The sequence below is a fragment of the Leptodactylus fuscus genome, chromosome 2 (assembly GCF_031893055.1).
Source record: "Leptodactylus fuscus isolate aLepFus1 chromosome 2, aLepFus1.hap2, whole genome shotgun sequence".
Classification (NCBI taxonomy): domain Eukaryota; kingdom Metazoa; phylum Chordata; class Amphibia; order Anura; family Leptodactylidae; genus Leptodactylus; species Leptodactylus fuscus.
The window spans coordinates 93031001-93048835 of NC_134266.1; the positions used below are offsets into that span (position 1 = coordinate 93031001).

Below are 17835 nucleotides of genomic sequence, written 5' to 3' on the forward strand. Positions count from 1 at the left end.
GTAGAAGGAAAAAGATTTAAAAGAAGTGATCAATACACCAGACATTCCTCAAAATGGTGTAAATAAAAGCTTCAACATGATCTACAAAAAATCAACTTGCACAGCTACATACATGAAAGTATAAAAAACCAAAGACCATGCAAAGTTTTTGCATTTATGGTGGTATCTATAAAAAAAACAAAAAAAAAAACAACTTTCAATATGAATTGCTGTTTTGTTCTTTTTGTCTATCAACCTCCGAAAAAGCATGATAGAAAACAATGAAAAAGCGATGTGTTTCCCCAAAATGACCTCAATAAAAAAGTAGTCTTCTCTCAAAAAATAAAACATTGCTCAATTCTGTTAACAAAAAAATAATTAAGTTATGGGTCTTTGAAAATGGCAATGAAAAAAAAATAGTTATTACAAAATTGCGCTACATGGGACCTTACAAAATAGAAACCAAACACTGTAATTTGGTTGTAGTGGAAACTGAGATTTCAAAAACGTAAATCGCAACATGTCAATTATATGTATGAAAATGCTAGTGATTTCCGTTTAGGTATAATAGGGACATTATGTGCTGAAAAGTGCTGTGGAAAAAAAATGCAGTGCATTTCTGCTGGAGTCTTTTCTTCAGAGCTTTTTGGCTGTGGCTTGCTATGTGAGGCCTTAAAAACAATAAAACTTACAAAAATTATACAAATTTTTGGTGTCAATGCAATAGTATTGACCCAGTAAATACTATTAGGTTGCATTTACATGGAGGAAAATGGCATGAATTCTGTGCTGATTTTGGTGTGAATCCGCGTGGAATCTAATGCGGATTCACACCAAAATCAGCGCGGAATCTGCGCCATTTTCCTACATGTGAATGCACTCTTATAAGGTTATATAAGCTGCGCATTCAATGGCTCAAGATTTATAGCCTAAAAAGGCAATGGCAAAATTAAAGTTTTTTTTTTTTATTCCTTCTCACAAAGGGTTAATAAAAGTTAATCAATGAGATATATCTACCCCAAAATAGTGCCAGTAAATATTAAAACTTGTCCCACAAGAAAAAAAAAACAAAACAATCCCCTCATACATTGACAGAAAAATAAAAAAGCTATAGCTCAGTATGGGGTTTAGTCATGAAGTCTGGTCACTAAGAGGTTAAAGGGGTTGTCCCATCTCAAGCATCCTATTTATACTGCTAGCTTATGTCGATTTAAGACTTTTCCTAAATACATTGCTTCAGCAAAACTGCTTTGATTGGCTGCTATCTGAGATTATTCAATTCATTGCTTACACTGTGTTTCCATAACCACGTACCTGGGGATGATTTTATCTCTCCGCCCAGGACAAGTGACGTAGTTCCCTGATCGCAGGAATGAGGGGGAGCTGAGTGCTCAGAACAGCTTGTATTTTTGAGCTGTTTATATCCCTATTCCACTTATCAGTCGGTTAATTGGATTTTGCAGATAAGGGCTGAGACAGGGAGTCTGATATGTCTGTATGTAAACACAGACCTAAAATGGAGTATATTGCAAGCTGACTCTTATTTCTGTAGCATGTAAATTTGGGATTTGCATCACCTATCAAATCGAGCTCTGCTACATCAGCTTCATATTGTGCATCTTCCAGTGATACTGAGCTAATTTATTTATAACCATCCCAAATTACTGACTACAAACATGTACTGCTATGAAGAGAGCTAGCAGATCAAGTGAAACCCTGCCAACCAATTTACTGAGAAAACCAGGAAGTGAACAGAGCACACAACATGCAGGTTGGTGAACAAACCAGTTGGGAATACCCCTTTAAGGACGACATAGGCCTGGTCAGGTTAAAAATAGCATGTTATGACATGTTAAAATGCACAAAATTTGGCATGTAAAAACAAAAATATGTTGGTAGAACTTGAAAATGAAAATTATAGCAGAATACTTTTAGTCCTAAATAATGTAAATGTATAGACTTTAATTGGATATTGCCTTATTTTCACACAGGTAGATCCTGTGGTTATCCTGGAGATGTGGACAATGGTGAAATGCTAGCTAAGGATTTTCTCTTTGGCTCCAGAGCAACATATACATGTAATTATGGGTAAGTTTTATATTCAGAAAAAGCAGCTAACAATTTACATTCAGTTTGCAGGGAGACTGCACCAACATAATCCTGTAGGGCAGTGTTTCCCAAACTGTGCTCCGTGGAGCAACAAGTGCCCCACGAGCCATCTACAGGTGCTCCACGATATTAACCCCTTCCCGCCAATGGCATTTTTTTTATTTTCCTTTTTGACTCCCCTCCTTTTAAACCCCATAACTTTTTTATTTCTCCGCTCCCAGAGCCATATGAGGTCTTAATCTTTGCGGGACAAATTTTTCTTCATGATGCCACCATTAATTATTCTGTATAATGTACTGGGAAGCTGGAAAAAAATTCAGAAGGGGGGAATTTGAAGAAAAAGTGCATTTCTGCGACTTTCTTACGGGCTTTGGTTTTACGGCGTTCACTGTGCAGCCAAAATGACATGTCCCCTGTATTCTGTGTTTCGTTGCGATTCCGGGATACCAAATTTATATGGTTTTATTTATATTTTAACCCCTTAAAAAATCCAAAACTGTGTTAATTTTTTTTTTTTTCTAAAAGTCGCCATATTCTGACAGCCATAACTTTTTTATACGTAAGTGTACGGGGATGCATAGGGCGTCTTTTTTTGCGGGGATGGGTGTACTTTTTAGTTCTACCATTTTCAGGAAATGCTATTGCTTTGATCACTTATTATTCAAATTTTTATCAGAATCAAAACAGTGAAAAAACGGCGGTTTGGCAGTTTTGACTATTTTTCCCACTACGGCGTTTACCATACAGGAAAAATATTTTTATAGATTTGTAGAGCGGGTGATTTCGGACACAGGGATACCTAACATGTATGTGTTTCACATATTTAACTACTTTTATATATGTTCTAGGGAAAGGGGGGTGGTTTGAATTTTTAATACTTTTTTAAAAATTATATATATATATATATATTTATTTATTTATTTTGCATTTATTAGTGGGTCTTGAACCCAAGGGGGTCTGATCTGCAAAAAATCATCCTTTCTTTTGCAGGCTGCATAGACCAGCCTGCAAAAGAAAGTGAATGCAGACCGGCCGAGGAGCTTTTACAAGGCTCCCGGCTGTCATGGAAACGTGACGTCGGCCTCCAGGCGCTGGTGATCACCGGCAAAATGGCAGTGCCCAAGCGCCGCCGAGAAAATGGCGCCTCCAGCGCCTTTGACCGCAGCACCAGAGGAGTTAATGTCTCTGATCGGTCCGGGGACCGATCAGAGACATTAGCGCCGATTGTCTACTGCGTAAAGCAGTAGACACCCGGCAGTTATGGCGGCCGCCCAGCTTCCGAGCAGTCACCATAGTTATACACCCGGAATGCGCTGTACTATTACGGCGGATGTCGGGAAAGGGTTAAACAGTTAACAATAAAAAAATAGAAAAATGTGAAGGGTTTCAAAATTAAAATACTGGTTCACATGCATGCCTAATATTCTACCGGCGCGGCACTACGGTCTGTTCAGCAAATATACGAGGCCGGCAGATTAACGTTTCATGGTCGGATGGCACTTCCAAACTGGTCTCAGACTGCCCTTTCTGGTTTAATATGCCGGTTTCGTATATTCGCCAAACAAACTGTACCTACGGACGGAAATGCTTTAGTCATCTTTTACGCTAGTATTGTGCGGTCACTTGATTCTTTCTGTGTCATTTTGGTTCGCCCGTATTTGCAGTTATTCGCCACGTGTTATTCGAAAAACATTCCTAATTTGGTTGTTCAGCAATGGATTGCTGGGTGAAGACCAGAAAAGCATTAAAGAGGACCTTTCACCTCCTAGGGCACAAGCGGTTTTATATACCGCTAGAAAGCTTTCCCGTTCTGTACCCCCCCTGAAGAGCTATTGGTGCCAGTACCGTAGCTCTTCACTGTCAGAAGGCTGTTTCTGACAGTCAGTCAGGAACACCCTTCCTCACAGCAGTGTCTATAGCGCTGTACTGTGAGAGGGGGCATTGCTTACCGCCCAGCCATAACGCTCCCCCCCCCCAGTACTCGTCTATGGATGAGTACTATCAGGAGGGGAGGGAGGCGTTCCTCACCGCTCTCACGGTACAGCGCTATAGGCACTATTGTGAGGGAGGGCGTTCCTGACTGACTGTCAAACGCCCTTCTGACAGTAAAGAGCTACAGTACCGAACCCGATAGCTGTTCACTGGGGGCACAGAGCGGGAAAGCTGATAGTACGCTGAATTCAGCGCACTGTCAGCTTTGTAGCAGTGTGAAAGGGCCTCTTTAATGCTTTTCTGAAGGATCCAGTCTTCAGCCAGCGATCCATTGCTGAAATCCCCAAATTAGGAATGTTTTTCAAATAACATGTGGCGAAAAACTGCAAATATGCGCAAACTAAACTGACACAGCAAGGATCAAGTGACTGCACAATACGAGCAGCTTTCTAGCGGCGTATATAACTGCACATGCCCCAACTGGTGAAAGGTCCTCTTTAATACCACTGACACGGACCCTTCAGTAGGAGCAGCGGCTTCAACATCGAACAGGTATGTTCAGATATTATGTTAAAAAGTTAAAATATGGATATTGCGATTATCCAGAACAAGATTTGGGTGATACGACTTTTCAATTACAGTGTTGAAGAGATTACTGATGCTGACATAATTCGATTTAAGAAATAGGATCTGTGATTTTGTGGATTTTTGTTTTTCATTATATGTAGTTAAGTTCCTTATTTTTTAACTGTGACTGAAAAAGTAAAAAATTTGAATAAAGTTAATAGAAAATGTAATATCTAATATCAATTCGTTAGAAATATTGCTCGTTATCTTTGGCACCTTTGTATGTTTTAGGTAAAATATGTTAAGTGCTCCCTACAGAATTTCTGTCCTGAATAGTCCTCCTCGACTCAAAAAGTTTGGGAAACGCTACTGTAGGGCAACTCACACAGATTCCATTGCTACCATTTTTATTTTATTCTCATCTATTGCTCTAACACTGAGAAATACAACTTTGTATAGAGATATCTAAATGAGTCTCCAAGAGCTACTTGAGGATTCAACGGCATGTGGAGCAGCAGATCACAAGAAAAAAGGGATCATTGGAATGGACACTGAATCTGAGGGAATGGCCCAAGGAGCATTTGGGAATTCATTTGCTTATTTATAAAAGATAAAAATCTGTATGAAATATCACTGGAATCTATGATGGTCCTACTAATAAGGCTGAGGACTATATTAAGAATATGCCACCCCAGTATAGAATGCCAAAGAGACATTAAAGGGATTTTTCCATGATGGACATTTATCTCCTATTCACAAGACATAAGTATCTGATAGCTCGGCAGTGTCGGACTGGGATGTCTAGGGCTCACCAGTGGAATTGTCTCTTGGGACCCACCAGCAGAACCCTTGCAGATTAGCTGTACTGACACAGCTTGGCCACAAGTAATAACAATGCCATGCTAGTCACCCATTGTTAACATTAACATGGCCCATACAACGATAGTACCCACAACTGCGGTTATCAAGAATATGGTGAGTGAGCAACACCCAGCATGGAAATACTGGGAGCTGCGTGGTTTGTTAAAAATCTGGTCTGTTGGGTCCTATGTGTCTAAGAGATCTAAGAGATTAGTGGAAGTCTTTTATCTTTTATAGATAATTTTTATTAACAAATTTTTCTTTACATAAAATCAAACAATCGACAAAACAACAGCAACACAATAACAATTCAAAGTAAATATGGAGACACAATCCAACATATAAAGAGGGAGGGGGGGGGAGTCCATTAGGACCCCCCGCTAAATCTCCTGAACCTCCTTTGATTTCCATGTAAAGAATAGCACTCAGGGGATCAAGGAAACAGAGAAAGTTGAAGTGAGAGATCTGTTCCTAATCAGAGACTGGGAGGCCAGGTGTGTCCAACCATGCTCCACACATTTTTTCAAATTTAGTTTGGGCCTTTCTCTGAATATATACGCCCTTCTCCAGCCTAATAGTATTATTAACTCTAGATATCAATTCCACTAGAGAAGGAGGACTCGGGTCCAACCAATGATAAGCAATCAATTTTCTTGCCTGGTATAATACCCTAGACAACCCTATAAAATCCGGGCTTTCCGTGTCCACACCCTCCCCCAAAAGACCTAGGAGGCAAACTAATGGTGATCGCAGAAGTGCAATAGAATACACCCGGCCAAGCAAGGACAGTACCTGACTCCAGTAATTGGCTAACTCCTGACATTCCCACATCATATGCAGGAGATGTGCAGGTTCCATTCTACAGCGGGGGCATTTGGCATCAGAACGGATATGCATATTAGTGGAAGTCTAACACCCAGGGCCCCTGCTGATCAGCTGTTCGAAGGGGTTGTGTGCTTTGCAGGCGCTCTCACCCCTTTGCTAATTACATCGCACAGATCTAGCGCCTTACACTAATATGAACCTAGCATAAGGCTTTATGTACTTGTTTGATATCCTTTATGATTCCTCGTCAGCCTGTGCATCATAAACCTCTCTTTCCTTCTCTCTGGTGTATTCAGATGATGTTGTGGGGGTGACAGGGGGTGATGACTTTTAACTGTCAAATAGGATTAAATTAACCCTTCAATGCTTAAAGTTGCTCATCAAATAGTCAAGGAGGATGGCTGTAGCACAAAAGGGACACTGTGTGTGCAATTTCTCTCAAGCATGGATATACCCCACATGTGGATGTAAACTAATGTTTGGGCACATGGCAGCGCTGGAATAATGGGTAATGAGAATTATGAATACACTCTGTTTCACAGATTTTATTAACATTGGGATATTAAAATTAAAAATGACGAAAACATTATTTTAGCCCTAAAACAGATCAGAACAGGTTAAAGGAGAGAGAATCCCAGAGTTCATTAAACTAATTCTAGTGAACATGGCAATACTCCATATGTGGTCATAAAATGCTGTATAGTTACATGGCGGGGCTCAGAATGGAAAGAATGCTATTTGCTTTTGTAGGGCAGATTTTGCTGGAATAATTTTCAGGTGCCATGTTGCATTTACAGAGCCCCTAGAGTACCAGTACAATGGAGCCCCTTAAAAAGTGGTCCCATTTTGGAAACTACACCGCTCACAGAATTTATCAAGGGTTATAGTGAGCATTTTGATCCCACAGCTATTTAACTCCTTCCCGACATCTGCTGAAATATTACAGCGGATGCCGGGTCTTTAAAGATGGCGGCCGCTCTGCTGCAGAGCGACCCCCATAGCTACATTACATTGGAGACCCTGAGCTAATAATCAGAGTTCACTCTGATCGCTGGCATTGTAGGACAGGACCCCCTAAAAGTAAGAAAAAAAAAAAAATCAACATTTAATGTTGCAGGCCGGGTCAGTATGATTACAGCAGACAGGCTGCTGATGATGATGATTCATCTCTCTGCTCTCACACACATAGAGAATAGCAGACTGTGATCACAGACACTTCCCGAGTGCACGGAAACGAATTACCATATGGATAAAAACGGGCTCATTTAAAAACTACTGAGGGGATTTACATAAAAAAGGTATGTATGGAATAGCCTTTCTAAAGACTATGCAAGTATGTGCTTAGCTAAAAATGACTTTCCCCAATGAGCCCCTTTAAGTAGTACTTTACTGGATTTGTCATTTTATAATGTGCGACATGTTTTCTACTGGTGAATAGTTTGTACTGCAGGTAGGCCAGTTCAGCATTTGGACTCCTTCTGCAAAGTCATGTTGTTGTAATGAATGTAGTGTGTGGGTTAGCGTCATCTACACTGAAATATAGAAGGCCGTCCATGAAGGAGATGTCGGTATCAAAGCATTTGTTGTTCTAAAACCTCTATGTGCTGCTTAGCACTGATACACATCTTGAAAGGTGCTAAGTTGCCCATGTCATAGACACTAATACAACACCATCAGAGATGCAGATGTTTTTGAACTGTGCACAGATAGCCCCCTCTGCTTCAGTCCACATGACTTGACGTCCATGGTTTTCATAAAGAATTTAAAAATTTGATTCATCTGAGCACAGAACAGTTTTACAATTTTCCAAAGTCCATTTTTAAAGTGCTTTTGCCCAGAGAAGATTGCAGTATTTTTGGATTGTGCTGATATATGGTTTCTTCTTTACACGATACATCTTTATCTTGCATTTGTGGGTAGCATGGCAAACTGTGTTCACAGACAATTGCTTCTGGTCACATGATACACTTCCTAGTAAGGTTGTGTTCACACGGTGCATTTTTGCTCAAAAATCGCATGTCCTTTGTTATTAGAAAACCACATTCATGTTTAAAAAATGCATGTAATCTTCTGGATTTCTGTGCAGCGCAGCAATGTGAACACAGCCTGGGCAAGGCCTTGCATCACGCTGAGGATCAATCATTCCCATCTATTGCACTTGTTGCCCATCTCCTTCACTGAAATATGCAGCTACCATGTGACCATCTCATCGTTGTCCATAAAACCCTCTCTCACTCACGAAAGAATGCCTGTCCCCTCTCCCCTTCCCCTACACTCCCCCTCTCTCCCCTTCATAGTTTCCCCATCTCACTTTCTCAGTGTTATTGATTGATATTTTCTCGTATGTACTTTCTCTTGATTTTATTTATATGGTTTGGAGTGGCAGCCACATGTTGTAGTGGTACACCCTTGTCTATTTATTTTATTATGTTTGTTAATTTTTTAGACAGACGATAAAATCATACTCACAGTACTTTATCCTCTGTCTGAAAAGTAAACACAACAAAAGAAAGCTTCTGTCTTGTTTTTAACATTGCAGTGAACAGTGACGGATGCAGACAGAATGTTTGCATCCATCATTATATTAGTATATTATTCCATTGTCTTGATTCTATAACAGATCATAGAAAGGTACTTGAATTAAAGAGGTTTTCCATCTCAGTCTTTCAGCAGTCTAGTTAAAGTATTTTCTTCTCATTTCCTGTATTTCTCCTCCCTTCCCCTCCCTCTTGCTAAATGGCCTGAGAAGTCTCCCAACAGATCAGATAATATGCAGATGCTTGTACCGAATGGACTCAGTGTTATCTGTGTGTTTACATAGAGAGATAACAGACCAGGCTTTATCAGCAAACTTCAATTAACTGATTGTCCTTCCAGCACTGAGTAAGTGATATAATTTGTCCTATCTCATAGGTCTGTGGTCATAGCAACACTGTGTAACCAATTAGAGGAATAAGGTCACATAGCAGGAGAACAAAGCAGAATTTCTAAAGCAATATATTTAGGAAAAGTCTTCAATTTACATAAGCTACCAGTATAGATAGGATCCTTGAGATGGGACAACCTCTTTAAGTTTATCTAAAATTTATTAAACTTAATCATTTTTAGCTTCATATCATGCATATTCTTACTACTTTTGTATATTTTGGTAAATATGAATTTTCTATTTTAGATATAGAATTTCATCAAGAAGGAATTACAGAGATTGTATGGCTGATGGAACATGGAGTAATTATGTCCCTATATGTACAGGTAATGTAAAAATAATAATGAATAAGAAAACTGAAATAGAAACTGGTGCATTCCATCGAGCAGTCAGAGCAGAGGGTCTTGATGGTGAAAATTGGCATTTTTAAAATGGTAGACATACCTATAATATTCTTATCAACCTAATATAGACACAGTATATAGATTTTTATGAAACAAAATAAAATTTAAATAGAATTAAAAAAATCTTACTATATCATTTTCCCTACCTCTGAGATGTTATATAACAGTCATAACAGTCTATAGCCATGACTACTTTACCTCTGCATGCGTCCAATTTAGTTTTTTCAATTTATTGAGTGTATTGACAGAAAAAAATGGTATTAAGCAGCACTTCTAGGATAGAATATATATACTGTATAATATGATGTGATACATATGAACTATACAGTACTGCACAGTACCTCTGACACTGTAGTACAGAACCATGGGGACTCTGTGTGCATTCACAGAGGCACAGTGAACACAGCTCTGCATACAGTGGCACCAAGATCAGGACTAGGGAGCAGTTACTACGATTTTGGCATCGATTTGCCAAATTAGAAATAACTCTTTAAATCACAAAAAGAAACTCAAGCAAATTTACATCAATTCGGATTTCCCATACATGCTAAATAAACATTAAAACATTTCAATAAATATACCAGTATACCAGTTCTGTCTTGGTACCATGTTGAAGCCCAAAAATAACCAAAGTAATGAAATTAAAGGGGCTCTATCAGCTAAATTTTGTTGCATGAGCCACACATATGCATGAATATCCTTTGAAAAGGCTATTCAGGCATCGGTAATCTTATTTTAAACCCCAGTCCCGTTTTAAAATAAAATTATAAAAACATATAGGTAAAACATAACTGAACGTGCACCCTGGGTGGTGATCCATGGTCCGACGTCATCTTCTGGCATGCCTATCTCTTCTTTCTTCTTTCGGCGACGCCTTCTGGTCCCAGCTTCATCGTCCTCCTCTGCCGGCGGTTCAAATCCGATTGGTTGAAATCCGGCGCGTGCACAGTAGTGCTCACTGCTACTGTGCACACTCTGGCGCCATTTTTCTCAATGGCAGTGTGCACGTGCCGGATTTCAACCAATCAGATTTGAACCGCCGAAAGAAGACTACGATGAAGCCAGGAAAGAGCCAGGACCGGAGGGCGTCGCTGAAAGAAGAAGAAAGAAGAGGTAGGCGTGCCAGAAGATGACGTCGGATCGTGCATCACCGCCCAGGGTGCACGTTCAGGTATGATTTACCTATACGTTTTTACAGTTTTATTTTAAAACGGGACGGGGGTTTAAAATAAGATTACCGGTGCCTGAATAGCCTTTTTAAAGGCTATTCAGACATATGTGGGGCTCATACAGAAAAATTTTGCTTATAGAGCCCCTTTTCAAAAGATACATTATTTACCTTTGTGGAATTAAATTGTGTTCATGATCATTTAGACATTGGAAAACTTGGTCTTCAAAGGTTTGTTAATATAATATTAACCATTATCTTAAAGCACCTACAGGTGAAGATGTATCTATTTTATTAGAATTTTTTGGCATTTACAGTACTGTACACTGCATAGAATAAAATACTTTCTCTCAAGCATTGACTTGAGGCTTTTTTTTTGTTTTATTTTTTTACTAAACCAAGAGTTGTTATACACATATTTATTTATGTCATTATTTATTTCTTTTAGTGATTTCCTGCACCTCACCACCAAATATTAAAAATGGACATTATTATCCAGAAAAAGAAGATTATGATTATCTTGATTCTGTTACATATACATGCAATGGAAGGCTAGCGCTTATAGGTGAACAGAGTATTTCTTGTACAGGAACAGGAGAGTGGAGTTCTAATCCCCCAGAGTGCAAAGGTTAGATATATTTTCATAATGCAGAATAGATAATGTTTACTGGAATAGTACTGACTTATAATCTGTATATATCATGTTCTCTAGTCTGTACTGTTGCACATTAAAACCTCTTACCCACAACTTTCAGCCAACCAGGATTCAGTGTGGCAGTCCCTGTTTTTGGGTTCTGCTCCACTGTTTTGGACTATGCGTGGCATGCCCTGAATTCAACTGTATCTGTGATGTAGGGGTAAGGGGCAGAGTAAGGCATACTACTGTGTGAGGGCCACAATGGGGACTTAAAACGGTTTGGGTGCCACAAGAAGGAGTAACACTGTATGAGGCCCACAAGAGGGGCATGAAACTGTCTGGGGTATGATAATGTATGTGGGCCGCATGAGCAAAATACTCTGTAGGGTCCAAAAGGTGGCATTATACTATGTGCAAGCCATAGGGGGAAATTATACTTTGTGGGGGTGCTAAGAAAGCATGATATCATATGGGCAAACTAAGAGGAAATTTTTCTGTGTGGAGGGATACTAAGGGTACTAAGCATTATATTGTGTGGGGGCCACAAGTTGTTGTTATACTGCATGTGGGTTACATGGGGGGCAATGTACTGTGTGAAGGTACTAAGGGGTGAGATTATAATATGTGGGGGCACTAAGGGGGTTTTAAGAGATTGGAATGCACACCCATGATATATCCACTCACTGTATACCAGTTCTGTATCTGTAGGGTATCTCTACACCTCACTCACACACACATTTAATCCTAGATGCAATCAATGATGGCAACTCTGCTTCCACAGTCTCTTCGCACTTACTGTCACACTATACTACACAGGAGTTAAGAACTCTTTTACACTAATGGATCCACACAAAACTGCCACCACTCACCACTTTAATGTAAGAAGAGATACTAGTATGCCGACACCAATGCCAAAAATAGCACACAAAAGGAGTAACATGGCTGAGCGATATTTACTATCTCCAAAAATGTTGGGAACGTTAGAGCAAAAGGACAATTTTATTCAATTTTAGACTTGATGCCAATATAAAGGTACAGTAACAATAAAAAGATGGAATAAAAACAAAGACAAATACAAACAATGTGAAATAATAGTGGAATCACTTACAGACCTGGCTTTGATCAGTAAGGTTCTGGGAGAACTCGCAATGTCTAAAATGCAAGTCGCACAATATACTTGTTAATTAGACAACCACCAATCGAATTAGCATAGGGGTCTTCCTTCTTTCTCTGTCACCTGAGCTGTGGATTGTGCATTACAATTACTCTAGCAATTACACAGGCAGAGCTGACACAGTAGAGTGACTTCAGCTACACTGAACACAACAGTTAAAGCACATGATTTTACCATATGATATAAACTGATTAATCACAGGGACGTTATGCTATGTGGGGGCCACAAGGGCTATTATACTGTGTGGAGCACTAAAGGTATGTTCCCACGGCGCAATTTGCATTCCGCGTGTGAACACTTCCACGCAGCTAGCCACAACGGGATGCTGGGGCAGTGCACCGCCATCCAGTCATGGAATTGACATTGAAGTCAGTGGGAGACGTTTTTTGAGGCGGATTCTGCGTCAAAATCTGCTCCAAAAAACTCAGTGTGAACATACCCTAACAGAGGCATTATCCTACTAATATTATAAATGTGAAAGTTTGGATGATTGTGAGTTTGGATGTTTATTACTCGATCACACAAAAACAGCTGAATGGATTTGCATGAAATTTGGCACATACATAGTTTGTAACCTGGATTAACATATAGGCTAGTTTTTATCACACTAAATGACATGGCTTCACGACTGTTATGAATTTATATTCATATACTATGTTACACTGCAGGACAATTGAGCTATTTGCACTGTTATCTCTCAATATAAACAAACAGATAACAGTGAGGCCATTGTGGACAAGCATTCGCATATTATCTGATATGCATAAGTCTTTTGTGTCCCGTTGAGCCAGAGGGAGGAGGGGAGACACAAAATACAGAAATTGAGAAGACTCTGGAGGCAGCGTGTTCAGGCACTGATGTGGGTAAACACCTTTAATACAAATTGCCACACATATATATAAATAAATATATATAATGGAGGTCTCTACATTATATGTTATGGGGGTCACATCAGAGATGTGTGTTGGGTCACTATATGGTACATAATGGGGGTGTGAAGGGAAATTGGGAACACATGATATATCACAGGGTCTCCTCAGAAGTTTGTATCAGGGGTACATGATATTTAGCGCTATATGGTAATGAATGGGGGTTCACATCAGGGATGAGGTCGATGTCTCCCCTTGTTATCCATGGAGTCCAGGCGGGAAATATGCTCCCCACCTGGCAGTTTCTCCTGAGATGTTCTGAATGAAAACACCCCCTCGTGTGCTGACATGGTCGGACTGTACATATGATGAGTTCAGTTGTGAATAGTTTTTCAAGTTTCACTTGTGTTTTCCTATTCATTTGTAGATATTAGATGTCCTACTCCATATGTGGAAAACGCATCAAAATTATCAGGATTTACAAGCCCATACTCTTTGAATTCAGCGGTGAGATTTCAGTGCTGGCCACAATATAGAATGATTGGATCTAGTACTGTAAAATGTAATGAAAGTAGTAAATGGGAACCTGAGCTGCCAAAGTGTCTAGGTAAGTGTTCACTTTCAAAGTATCCATGTAGAGCCATCATTGTTATTGCAGCTATCCTAGTTTATCAATGCTTATTGATGGATTTACATGTTAATTATTACTTCTCTTTAAGGTGTTTGCCATTCACTTCCGAGCTTAACAAATGCTGAATTAGAAGAACCTACTACTGAAATAAGTTTCCTTGAAGGTACTACGTTGAAATTGAAATGTAAAGAAGGCTTTGAACTTGTTTCTGGTGAACTGAATACGGTCACATGTGTAGGCTTGGTCTGGTCTGCCTTTAACTCCTGTAAACGTATGTATACTTTTAACTCTTACTTTCTATGTAAAGATGTTAGAAAGTAAATTAAGCTTAAAGTGGTTTGGTCACCATAATTTAGTATATTATAGTGACAGGTCTGCTGGGCTGTTAAGACCAAAGGGCATAAATTATAATATCCAAACATAGAATACAATAGGTTTATAGTCCGTGCATTCTTAAAGGGAAACTATCAGCGCTATTTAGGATAATAAACCATGCACAGGTCTTTATGGACCAGTGGTTTAATGTCACACATAGTTTGCTCCTAATTTTTTTGGTGGCTGCCAAAATTTACAGGTATCCATGTTCTGTACTCCCGACAGGAGCGCAATCAGGTGTCAGGGAAGGGGAAGGGCTCGGACTTTTTGGGGGTGTGGTCACTCATAATTAGGACTGACAATAAAAAGGGTAGGAAAAGGCGTAGTGTTGCACAAATTTTTAGTTATGCGCCCCCCCCCCCCTCCCATTTTTTTTCCAGTAACAGCCACAAACTACCACATGTGATTCATAAATAGTACATAACTCATTTAGCACATCCCAAAAGTAATACAGACAACAGCCACAATCCTTTATGTAATGATAACAAAGGACACTATATTATACCATGCCACTGTATATAATAACTGAGGACAATGTACATTATAAGACATGCCACTGTATATAATAAGGAAAACATTATATATAATGACATAGTCGACACTATATAATGATGATGAGAGCATTGTAGGTAATGAAGAGGGACAGCGCTGTATATAATGTTATATATATATATATATATATATATATATATATATATATATATATATATATATATATATAATGAAGAGGGATTGCGCTGTATATCAAAGCTGGCTCCAAAGTATTGTGGGCCCCTATTCATTTATAAAACATATTCCACCAGCATATAGTCAACAAATAACACCACAGTACAAGGAGCGAACAATATTCACATAATCATACCTATTACCATCATGCTGTTACTAAATAAAACGTACATCAAGAACCAGATTACCAATAATACCACACTACATAAAAGCCAAATAATACTGAAAGACATTAAACACATAACACTACTACACAGTTACTAAATATTACCAACATGCTGAATAAAAGACACTATACCAATACCAACATCACAAATAATAGTATTACATAAAGTCCAAACAATACTGAAAGACCTTGAACACATAGCACTACTACCACATATCACTTCATCAAGATAAACTCTGTCTATATCACCTGCTAGTGCATATTAGATGCCATGCAGAGGCGCCTGCTCAAAGAGTCATAACAAAGAGTCTCTGCTAAGGCTGGATTCACATCTGTGTTGGAGTTTCTGTAGGATTCTGCTTAAAATCGTGGAAGAGATAAGTCTATGGGGTCTGCAGGTAACCGCTTTTTAAGCGAACAGGGTCTCAGTCTTTCAGGTTGAGAAACGTGACTGCTAGAGTGAACCTAGGGTCAGAAGCATCTCATGTTCTGGGAATTTAGGCCTTTTATGTATTACTAGCAAATTAGCAGGTTGTCAGCATATAAAATATTTTGATAATTTAGAAAATTTCAAGTCTTAGTCTTCAGAACAATAAGCTGAGCAGTGGGCTAATACATAGTGGTACAGTATAAGTACTGTAATGAATTTATTTAGAATAAGGGACAACCTTTGTGCATACAGTATACCCTAATAAGTGGGATCTTCCATGCTGGACGCCACTTTGTGAGCCAGGATGAAGAGTCCTTCTGTAGCAGCAGCTCCCAATGTGATAGACACGAGTGTTTTGTCAAGTAGCCCTTCTTCTGAATGAAGTTCCCACTGCGGAGAAAACGCCTGGGTGCCTTCAACTTTCCGTGACAAAAATAGCTTTTTACTAGTGGCACCTATTCCTATGTCCACCAGAACACAGCACCCACAGGGGAAGCAATCCAGCACCTGTGCTGCCAGGCTAAGACCACACCACCTCATAGACACAGTTCTACAGTAATGACACCATGCTGGAGCACACTGTGTGAAAATATATCAAAAAGTTGACCTTACCATGTTCACAGTGGCGTAACTAGGAATGTCGGGGCCCTGTAGCGAACTTTTGACATGGGGGATGGGTCTTAGCCCTGACTGACTGACTTCCCCCCACCGCCCCTCACATTTCTGCAGGCACTATTGTGTTCCATAGTGGCCCCTGCACAAAGTATTATGCCGCATAGTGACCCCTGCACACAATATTATGCCCCATTGTGGACTACCCATGAACAATTATTATACTATTATAATAATCAGACCTAGGGAAGGATACAAACATAAAAAAAACAGTGTTACTTACCTCTCTTTGCCTCTGGTGTACTACCAGCTGATGTCGGCCATCTTTATCTTCATCGTCACTTCGCCCAAAGCCTGCCAGAGCTAGGAGAGCTAAATAATACTGTTTATGTTCCCTCACCTCACCACACTTTTATGTTCCCTCACCTCCCCTTGGCCTCTGATCATTATACTCGGGAAGGGGGTGGGGGGGTCTGAAAAGTCTCCTAACCACATCCACTTGGGATGAATATTTACTGTAGGGTTGGGTCTAGCTTTATGCCATGTTTTATGTGTTTTGTCAGAGAGGGTGTAGCGCACCAAAGCAAAGCTGTAATATATATACAACCCGAAATAATACTAACTGTGCCTATGCATAGAAACGGTGGTGATGTAGTTTAAGTACATTCTTGATGTGACTCATTGTACTTGGGCAAGGGTGTCGTTATCATTATAGTGGCCATTACTTTTCCAGACAAAAAAATTGTGAGGTTGTATAGTTGCCGTTGAACTTTGATAATGCAGTATACAGTTATCTGTAAAACGAAGGTAAAATAATAAATTGTTGCATGAATATTTCATGCTGCTACAGTTGCACCTGTATTATGACATTGATCCTAGGAGAGAATATCGTGATATACAAGGAGCCCTTAAATAAGTACAAGTGAGTCATTGTAGAATTGTGTTCTAGAAAATATTGTAAAATACTTTGTTTTTGAATTTTTTTCTTTTCTTCAGGAAAGACATGTAAAGCACCAGAAACTGTGCCTCATGGAAGAATTTTGCACAATTCTAGTTCATTCTCATATGAGGATATTATAGCGTATACCTGTAACACTGGGTGAGTAAAATGAATTGTTTTAGATTGCTTTTATTTTTTTAAATCCAATATGTAGTTATTTTTCTGTGTTTTTTTGCATTGTATGATGTGAGAACCAGATACATAGCTATGGGTTCAGCACAAAGGGGACAAACACATCCAGTGGCGTAACTAGGAATGGCGGGGCCCCGTGGCGAACTTTTGACATGGGGCCCCCCCGACACCGAAGATCTCGACCGAGTCCCTCCTACGCATTCTTGCGCGCTCTATTATGTTCCATAGTGGCCCCTGCACACAGTATTATACCCAATAGTGGCCCCTGCACACAGTATTATACCCAATAGTGGCCCCTGCACACAGTATTAT

At 39.5% G+C, this 17835-nt stretch overlaps 1 protein-coding gene across 3 annotated transcripts in view; it reads left to right on the plus strand.

The window, feature by feature from the left end:
- Positions 1-17835, plus strand: part of LOC142194776 (complement receptor type 1-like) — a 114184-nt gene that overhangs the window by 57252 nt on the left and 39097 nt on the right. For all 3 annotated transcript variants that reach the window (XM_075264121.1, XM_075264122.1, XM_075264123.1), the window contains 6 exons: positions 1971-2067; positions 9446-9525; positions 11220-11399; positions 13879-14058; positions 14171-14353; positions 17388-17490. In XM_075264121.1, the coding sequence (XP_075120222.1) occupies positions 1971-2067; positions 9446-9525; positions 11220-11399; positions 13879-14058; positions 14171-14353; positions 17388-17490 (823 nt within the window). The remainder of the gene's footprint in view (positions 1-1970; positions 2068-9445; positions 9526-11219; positions 11400-13878; positions 14059-14170; positions 14354-17387; positions 17491-17835) is intronic.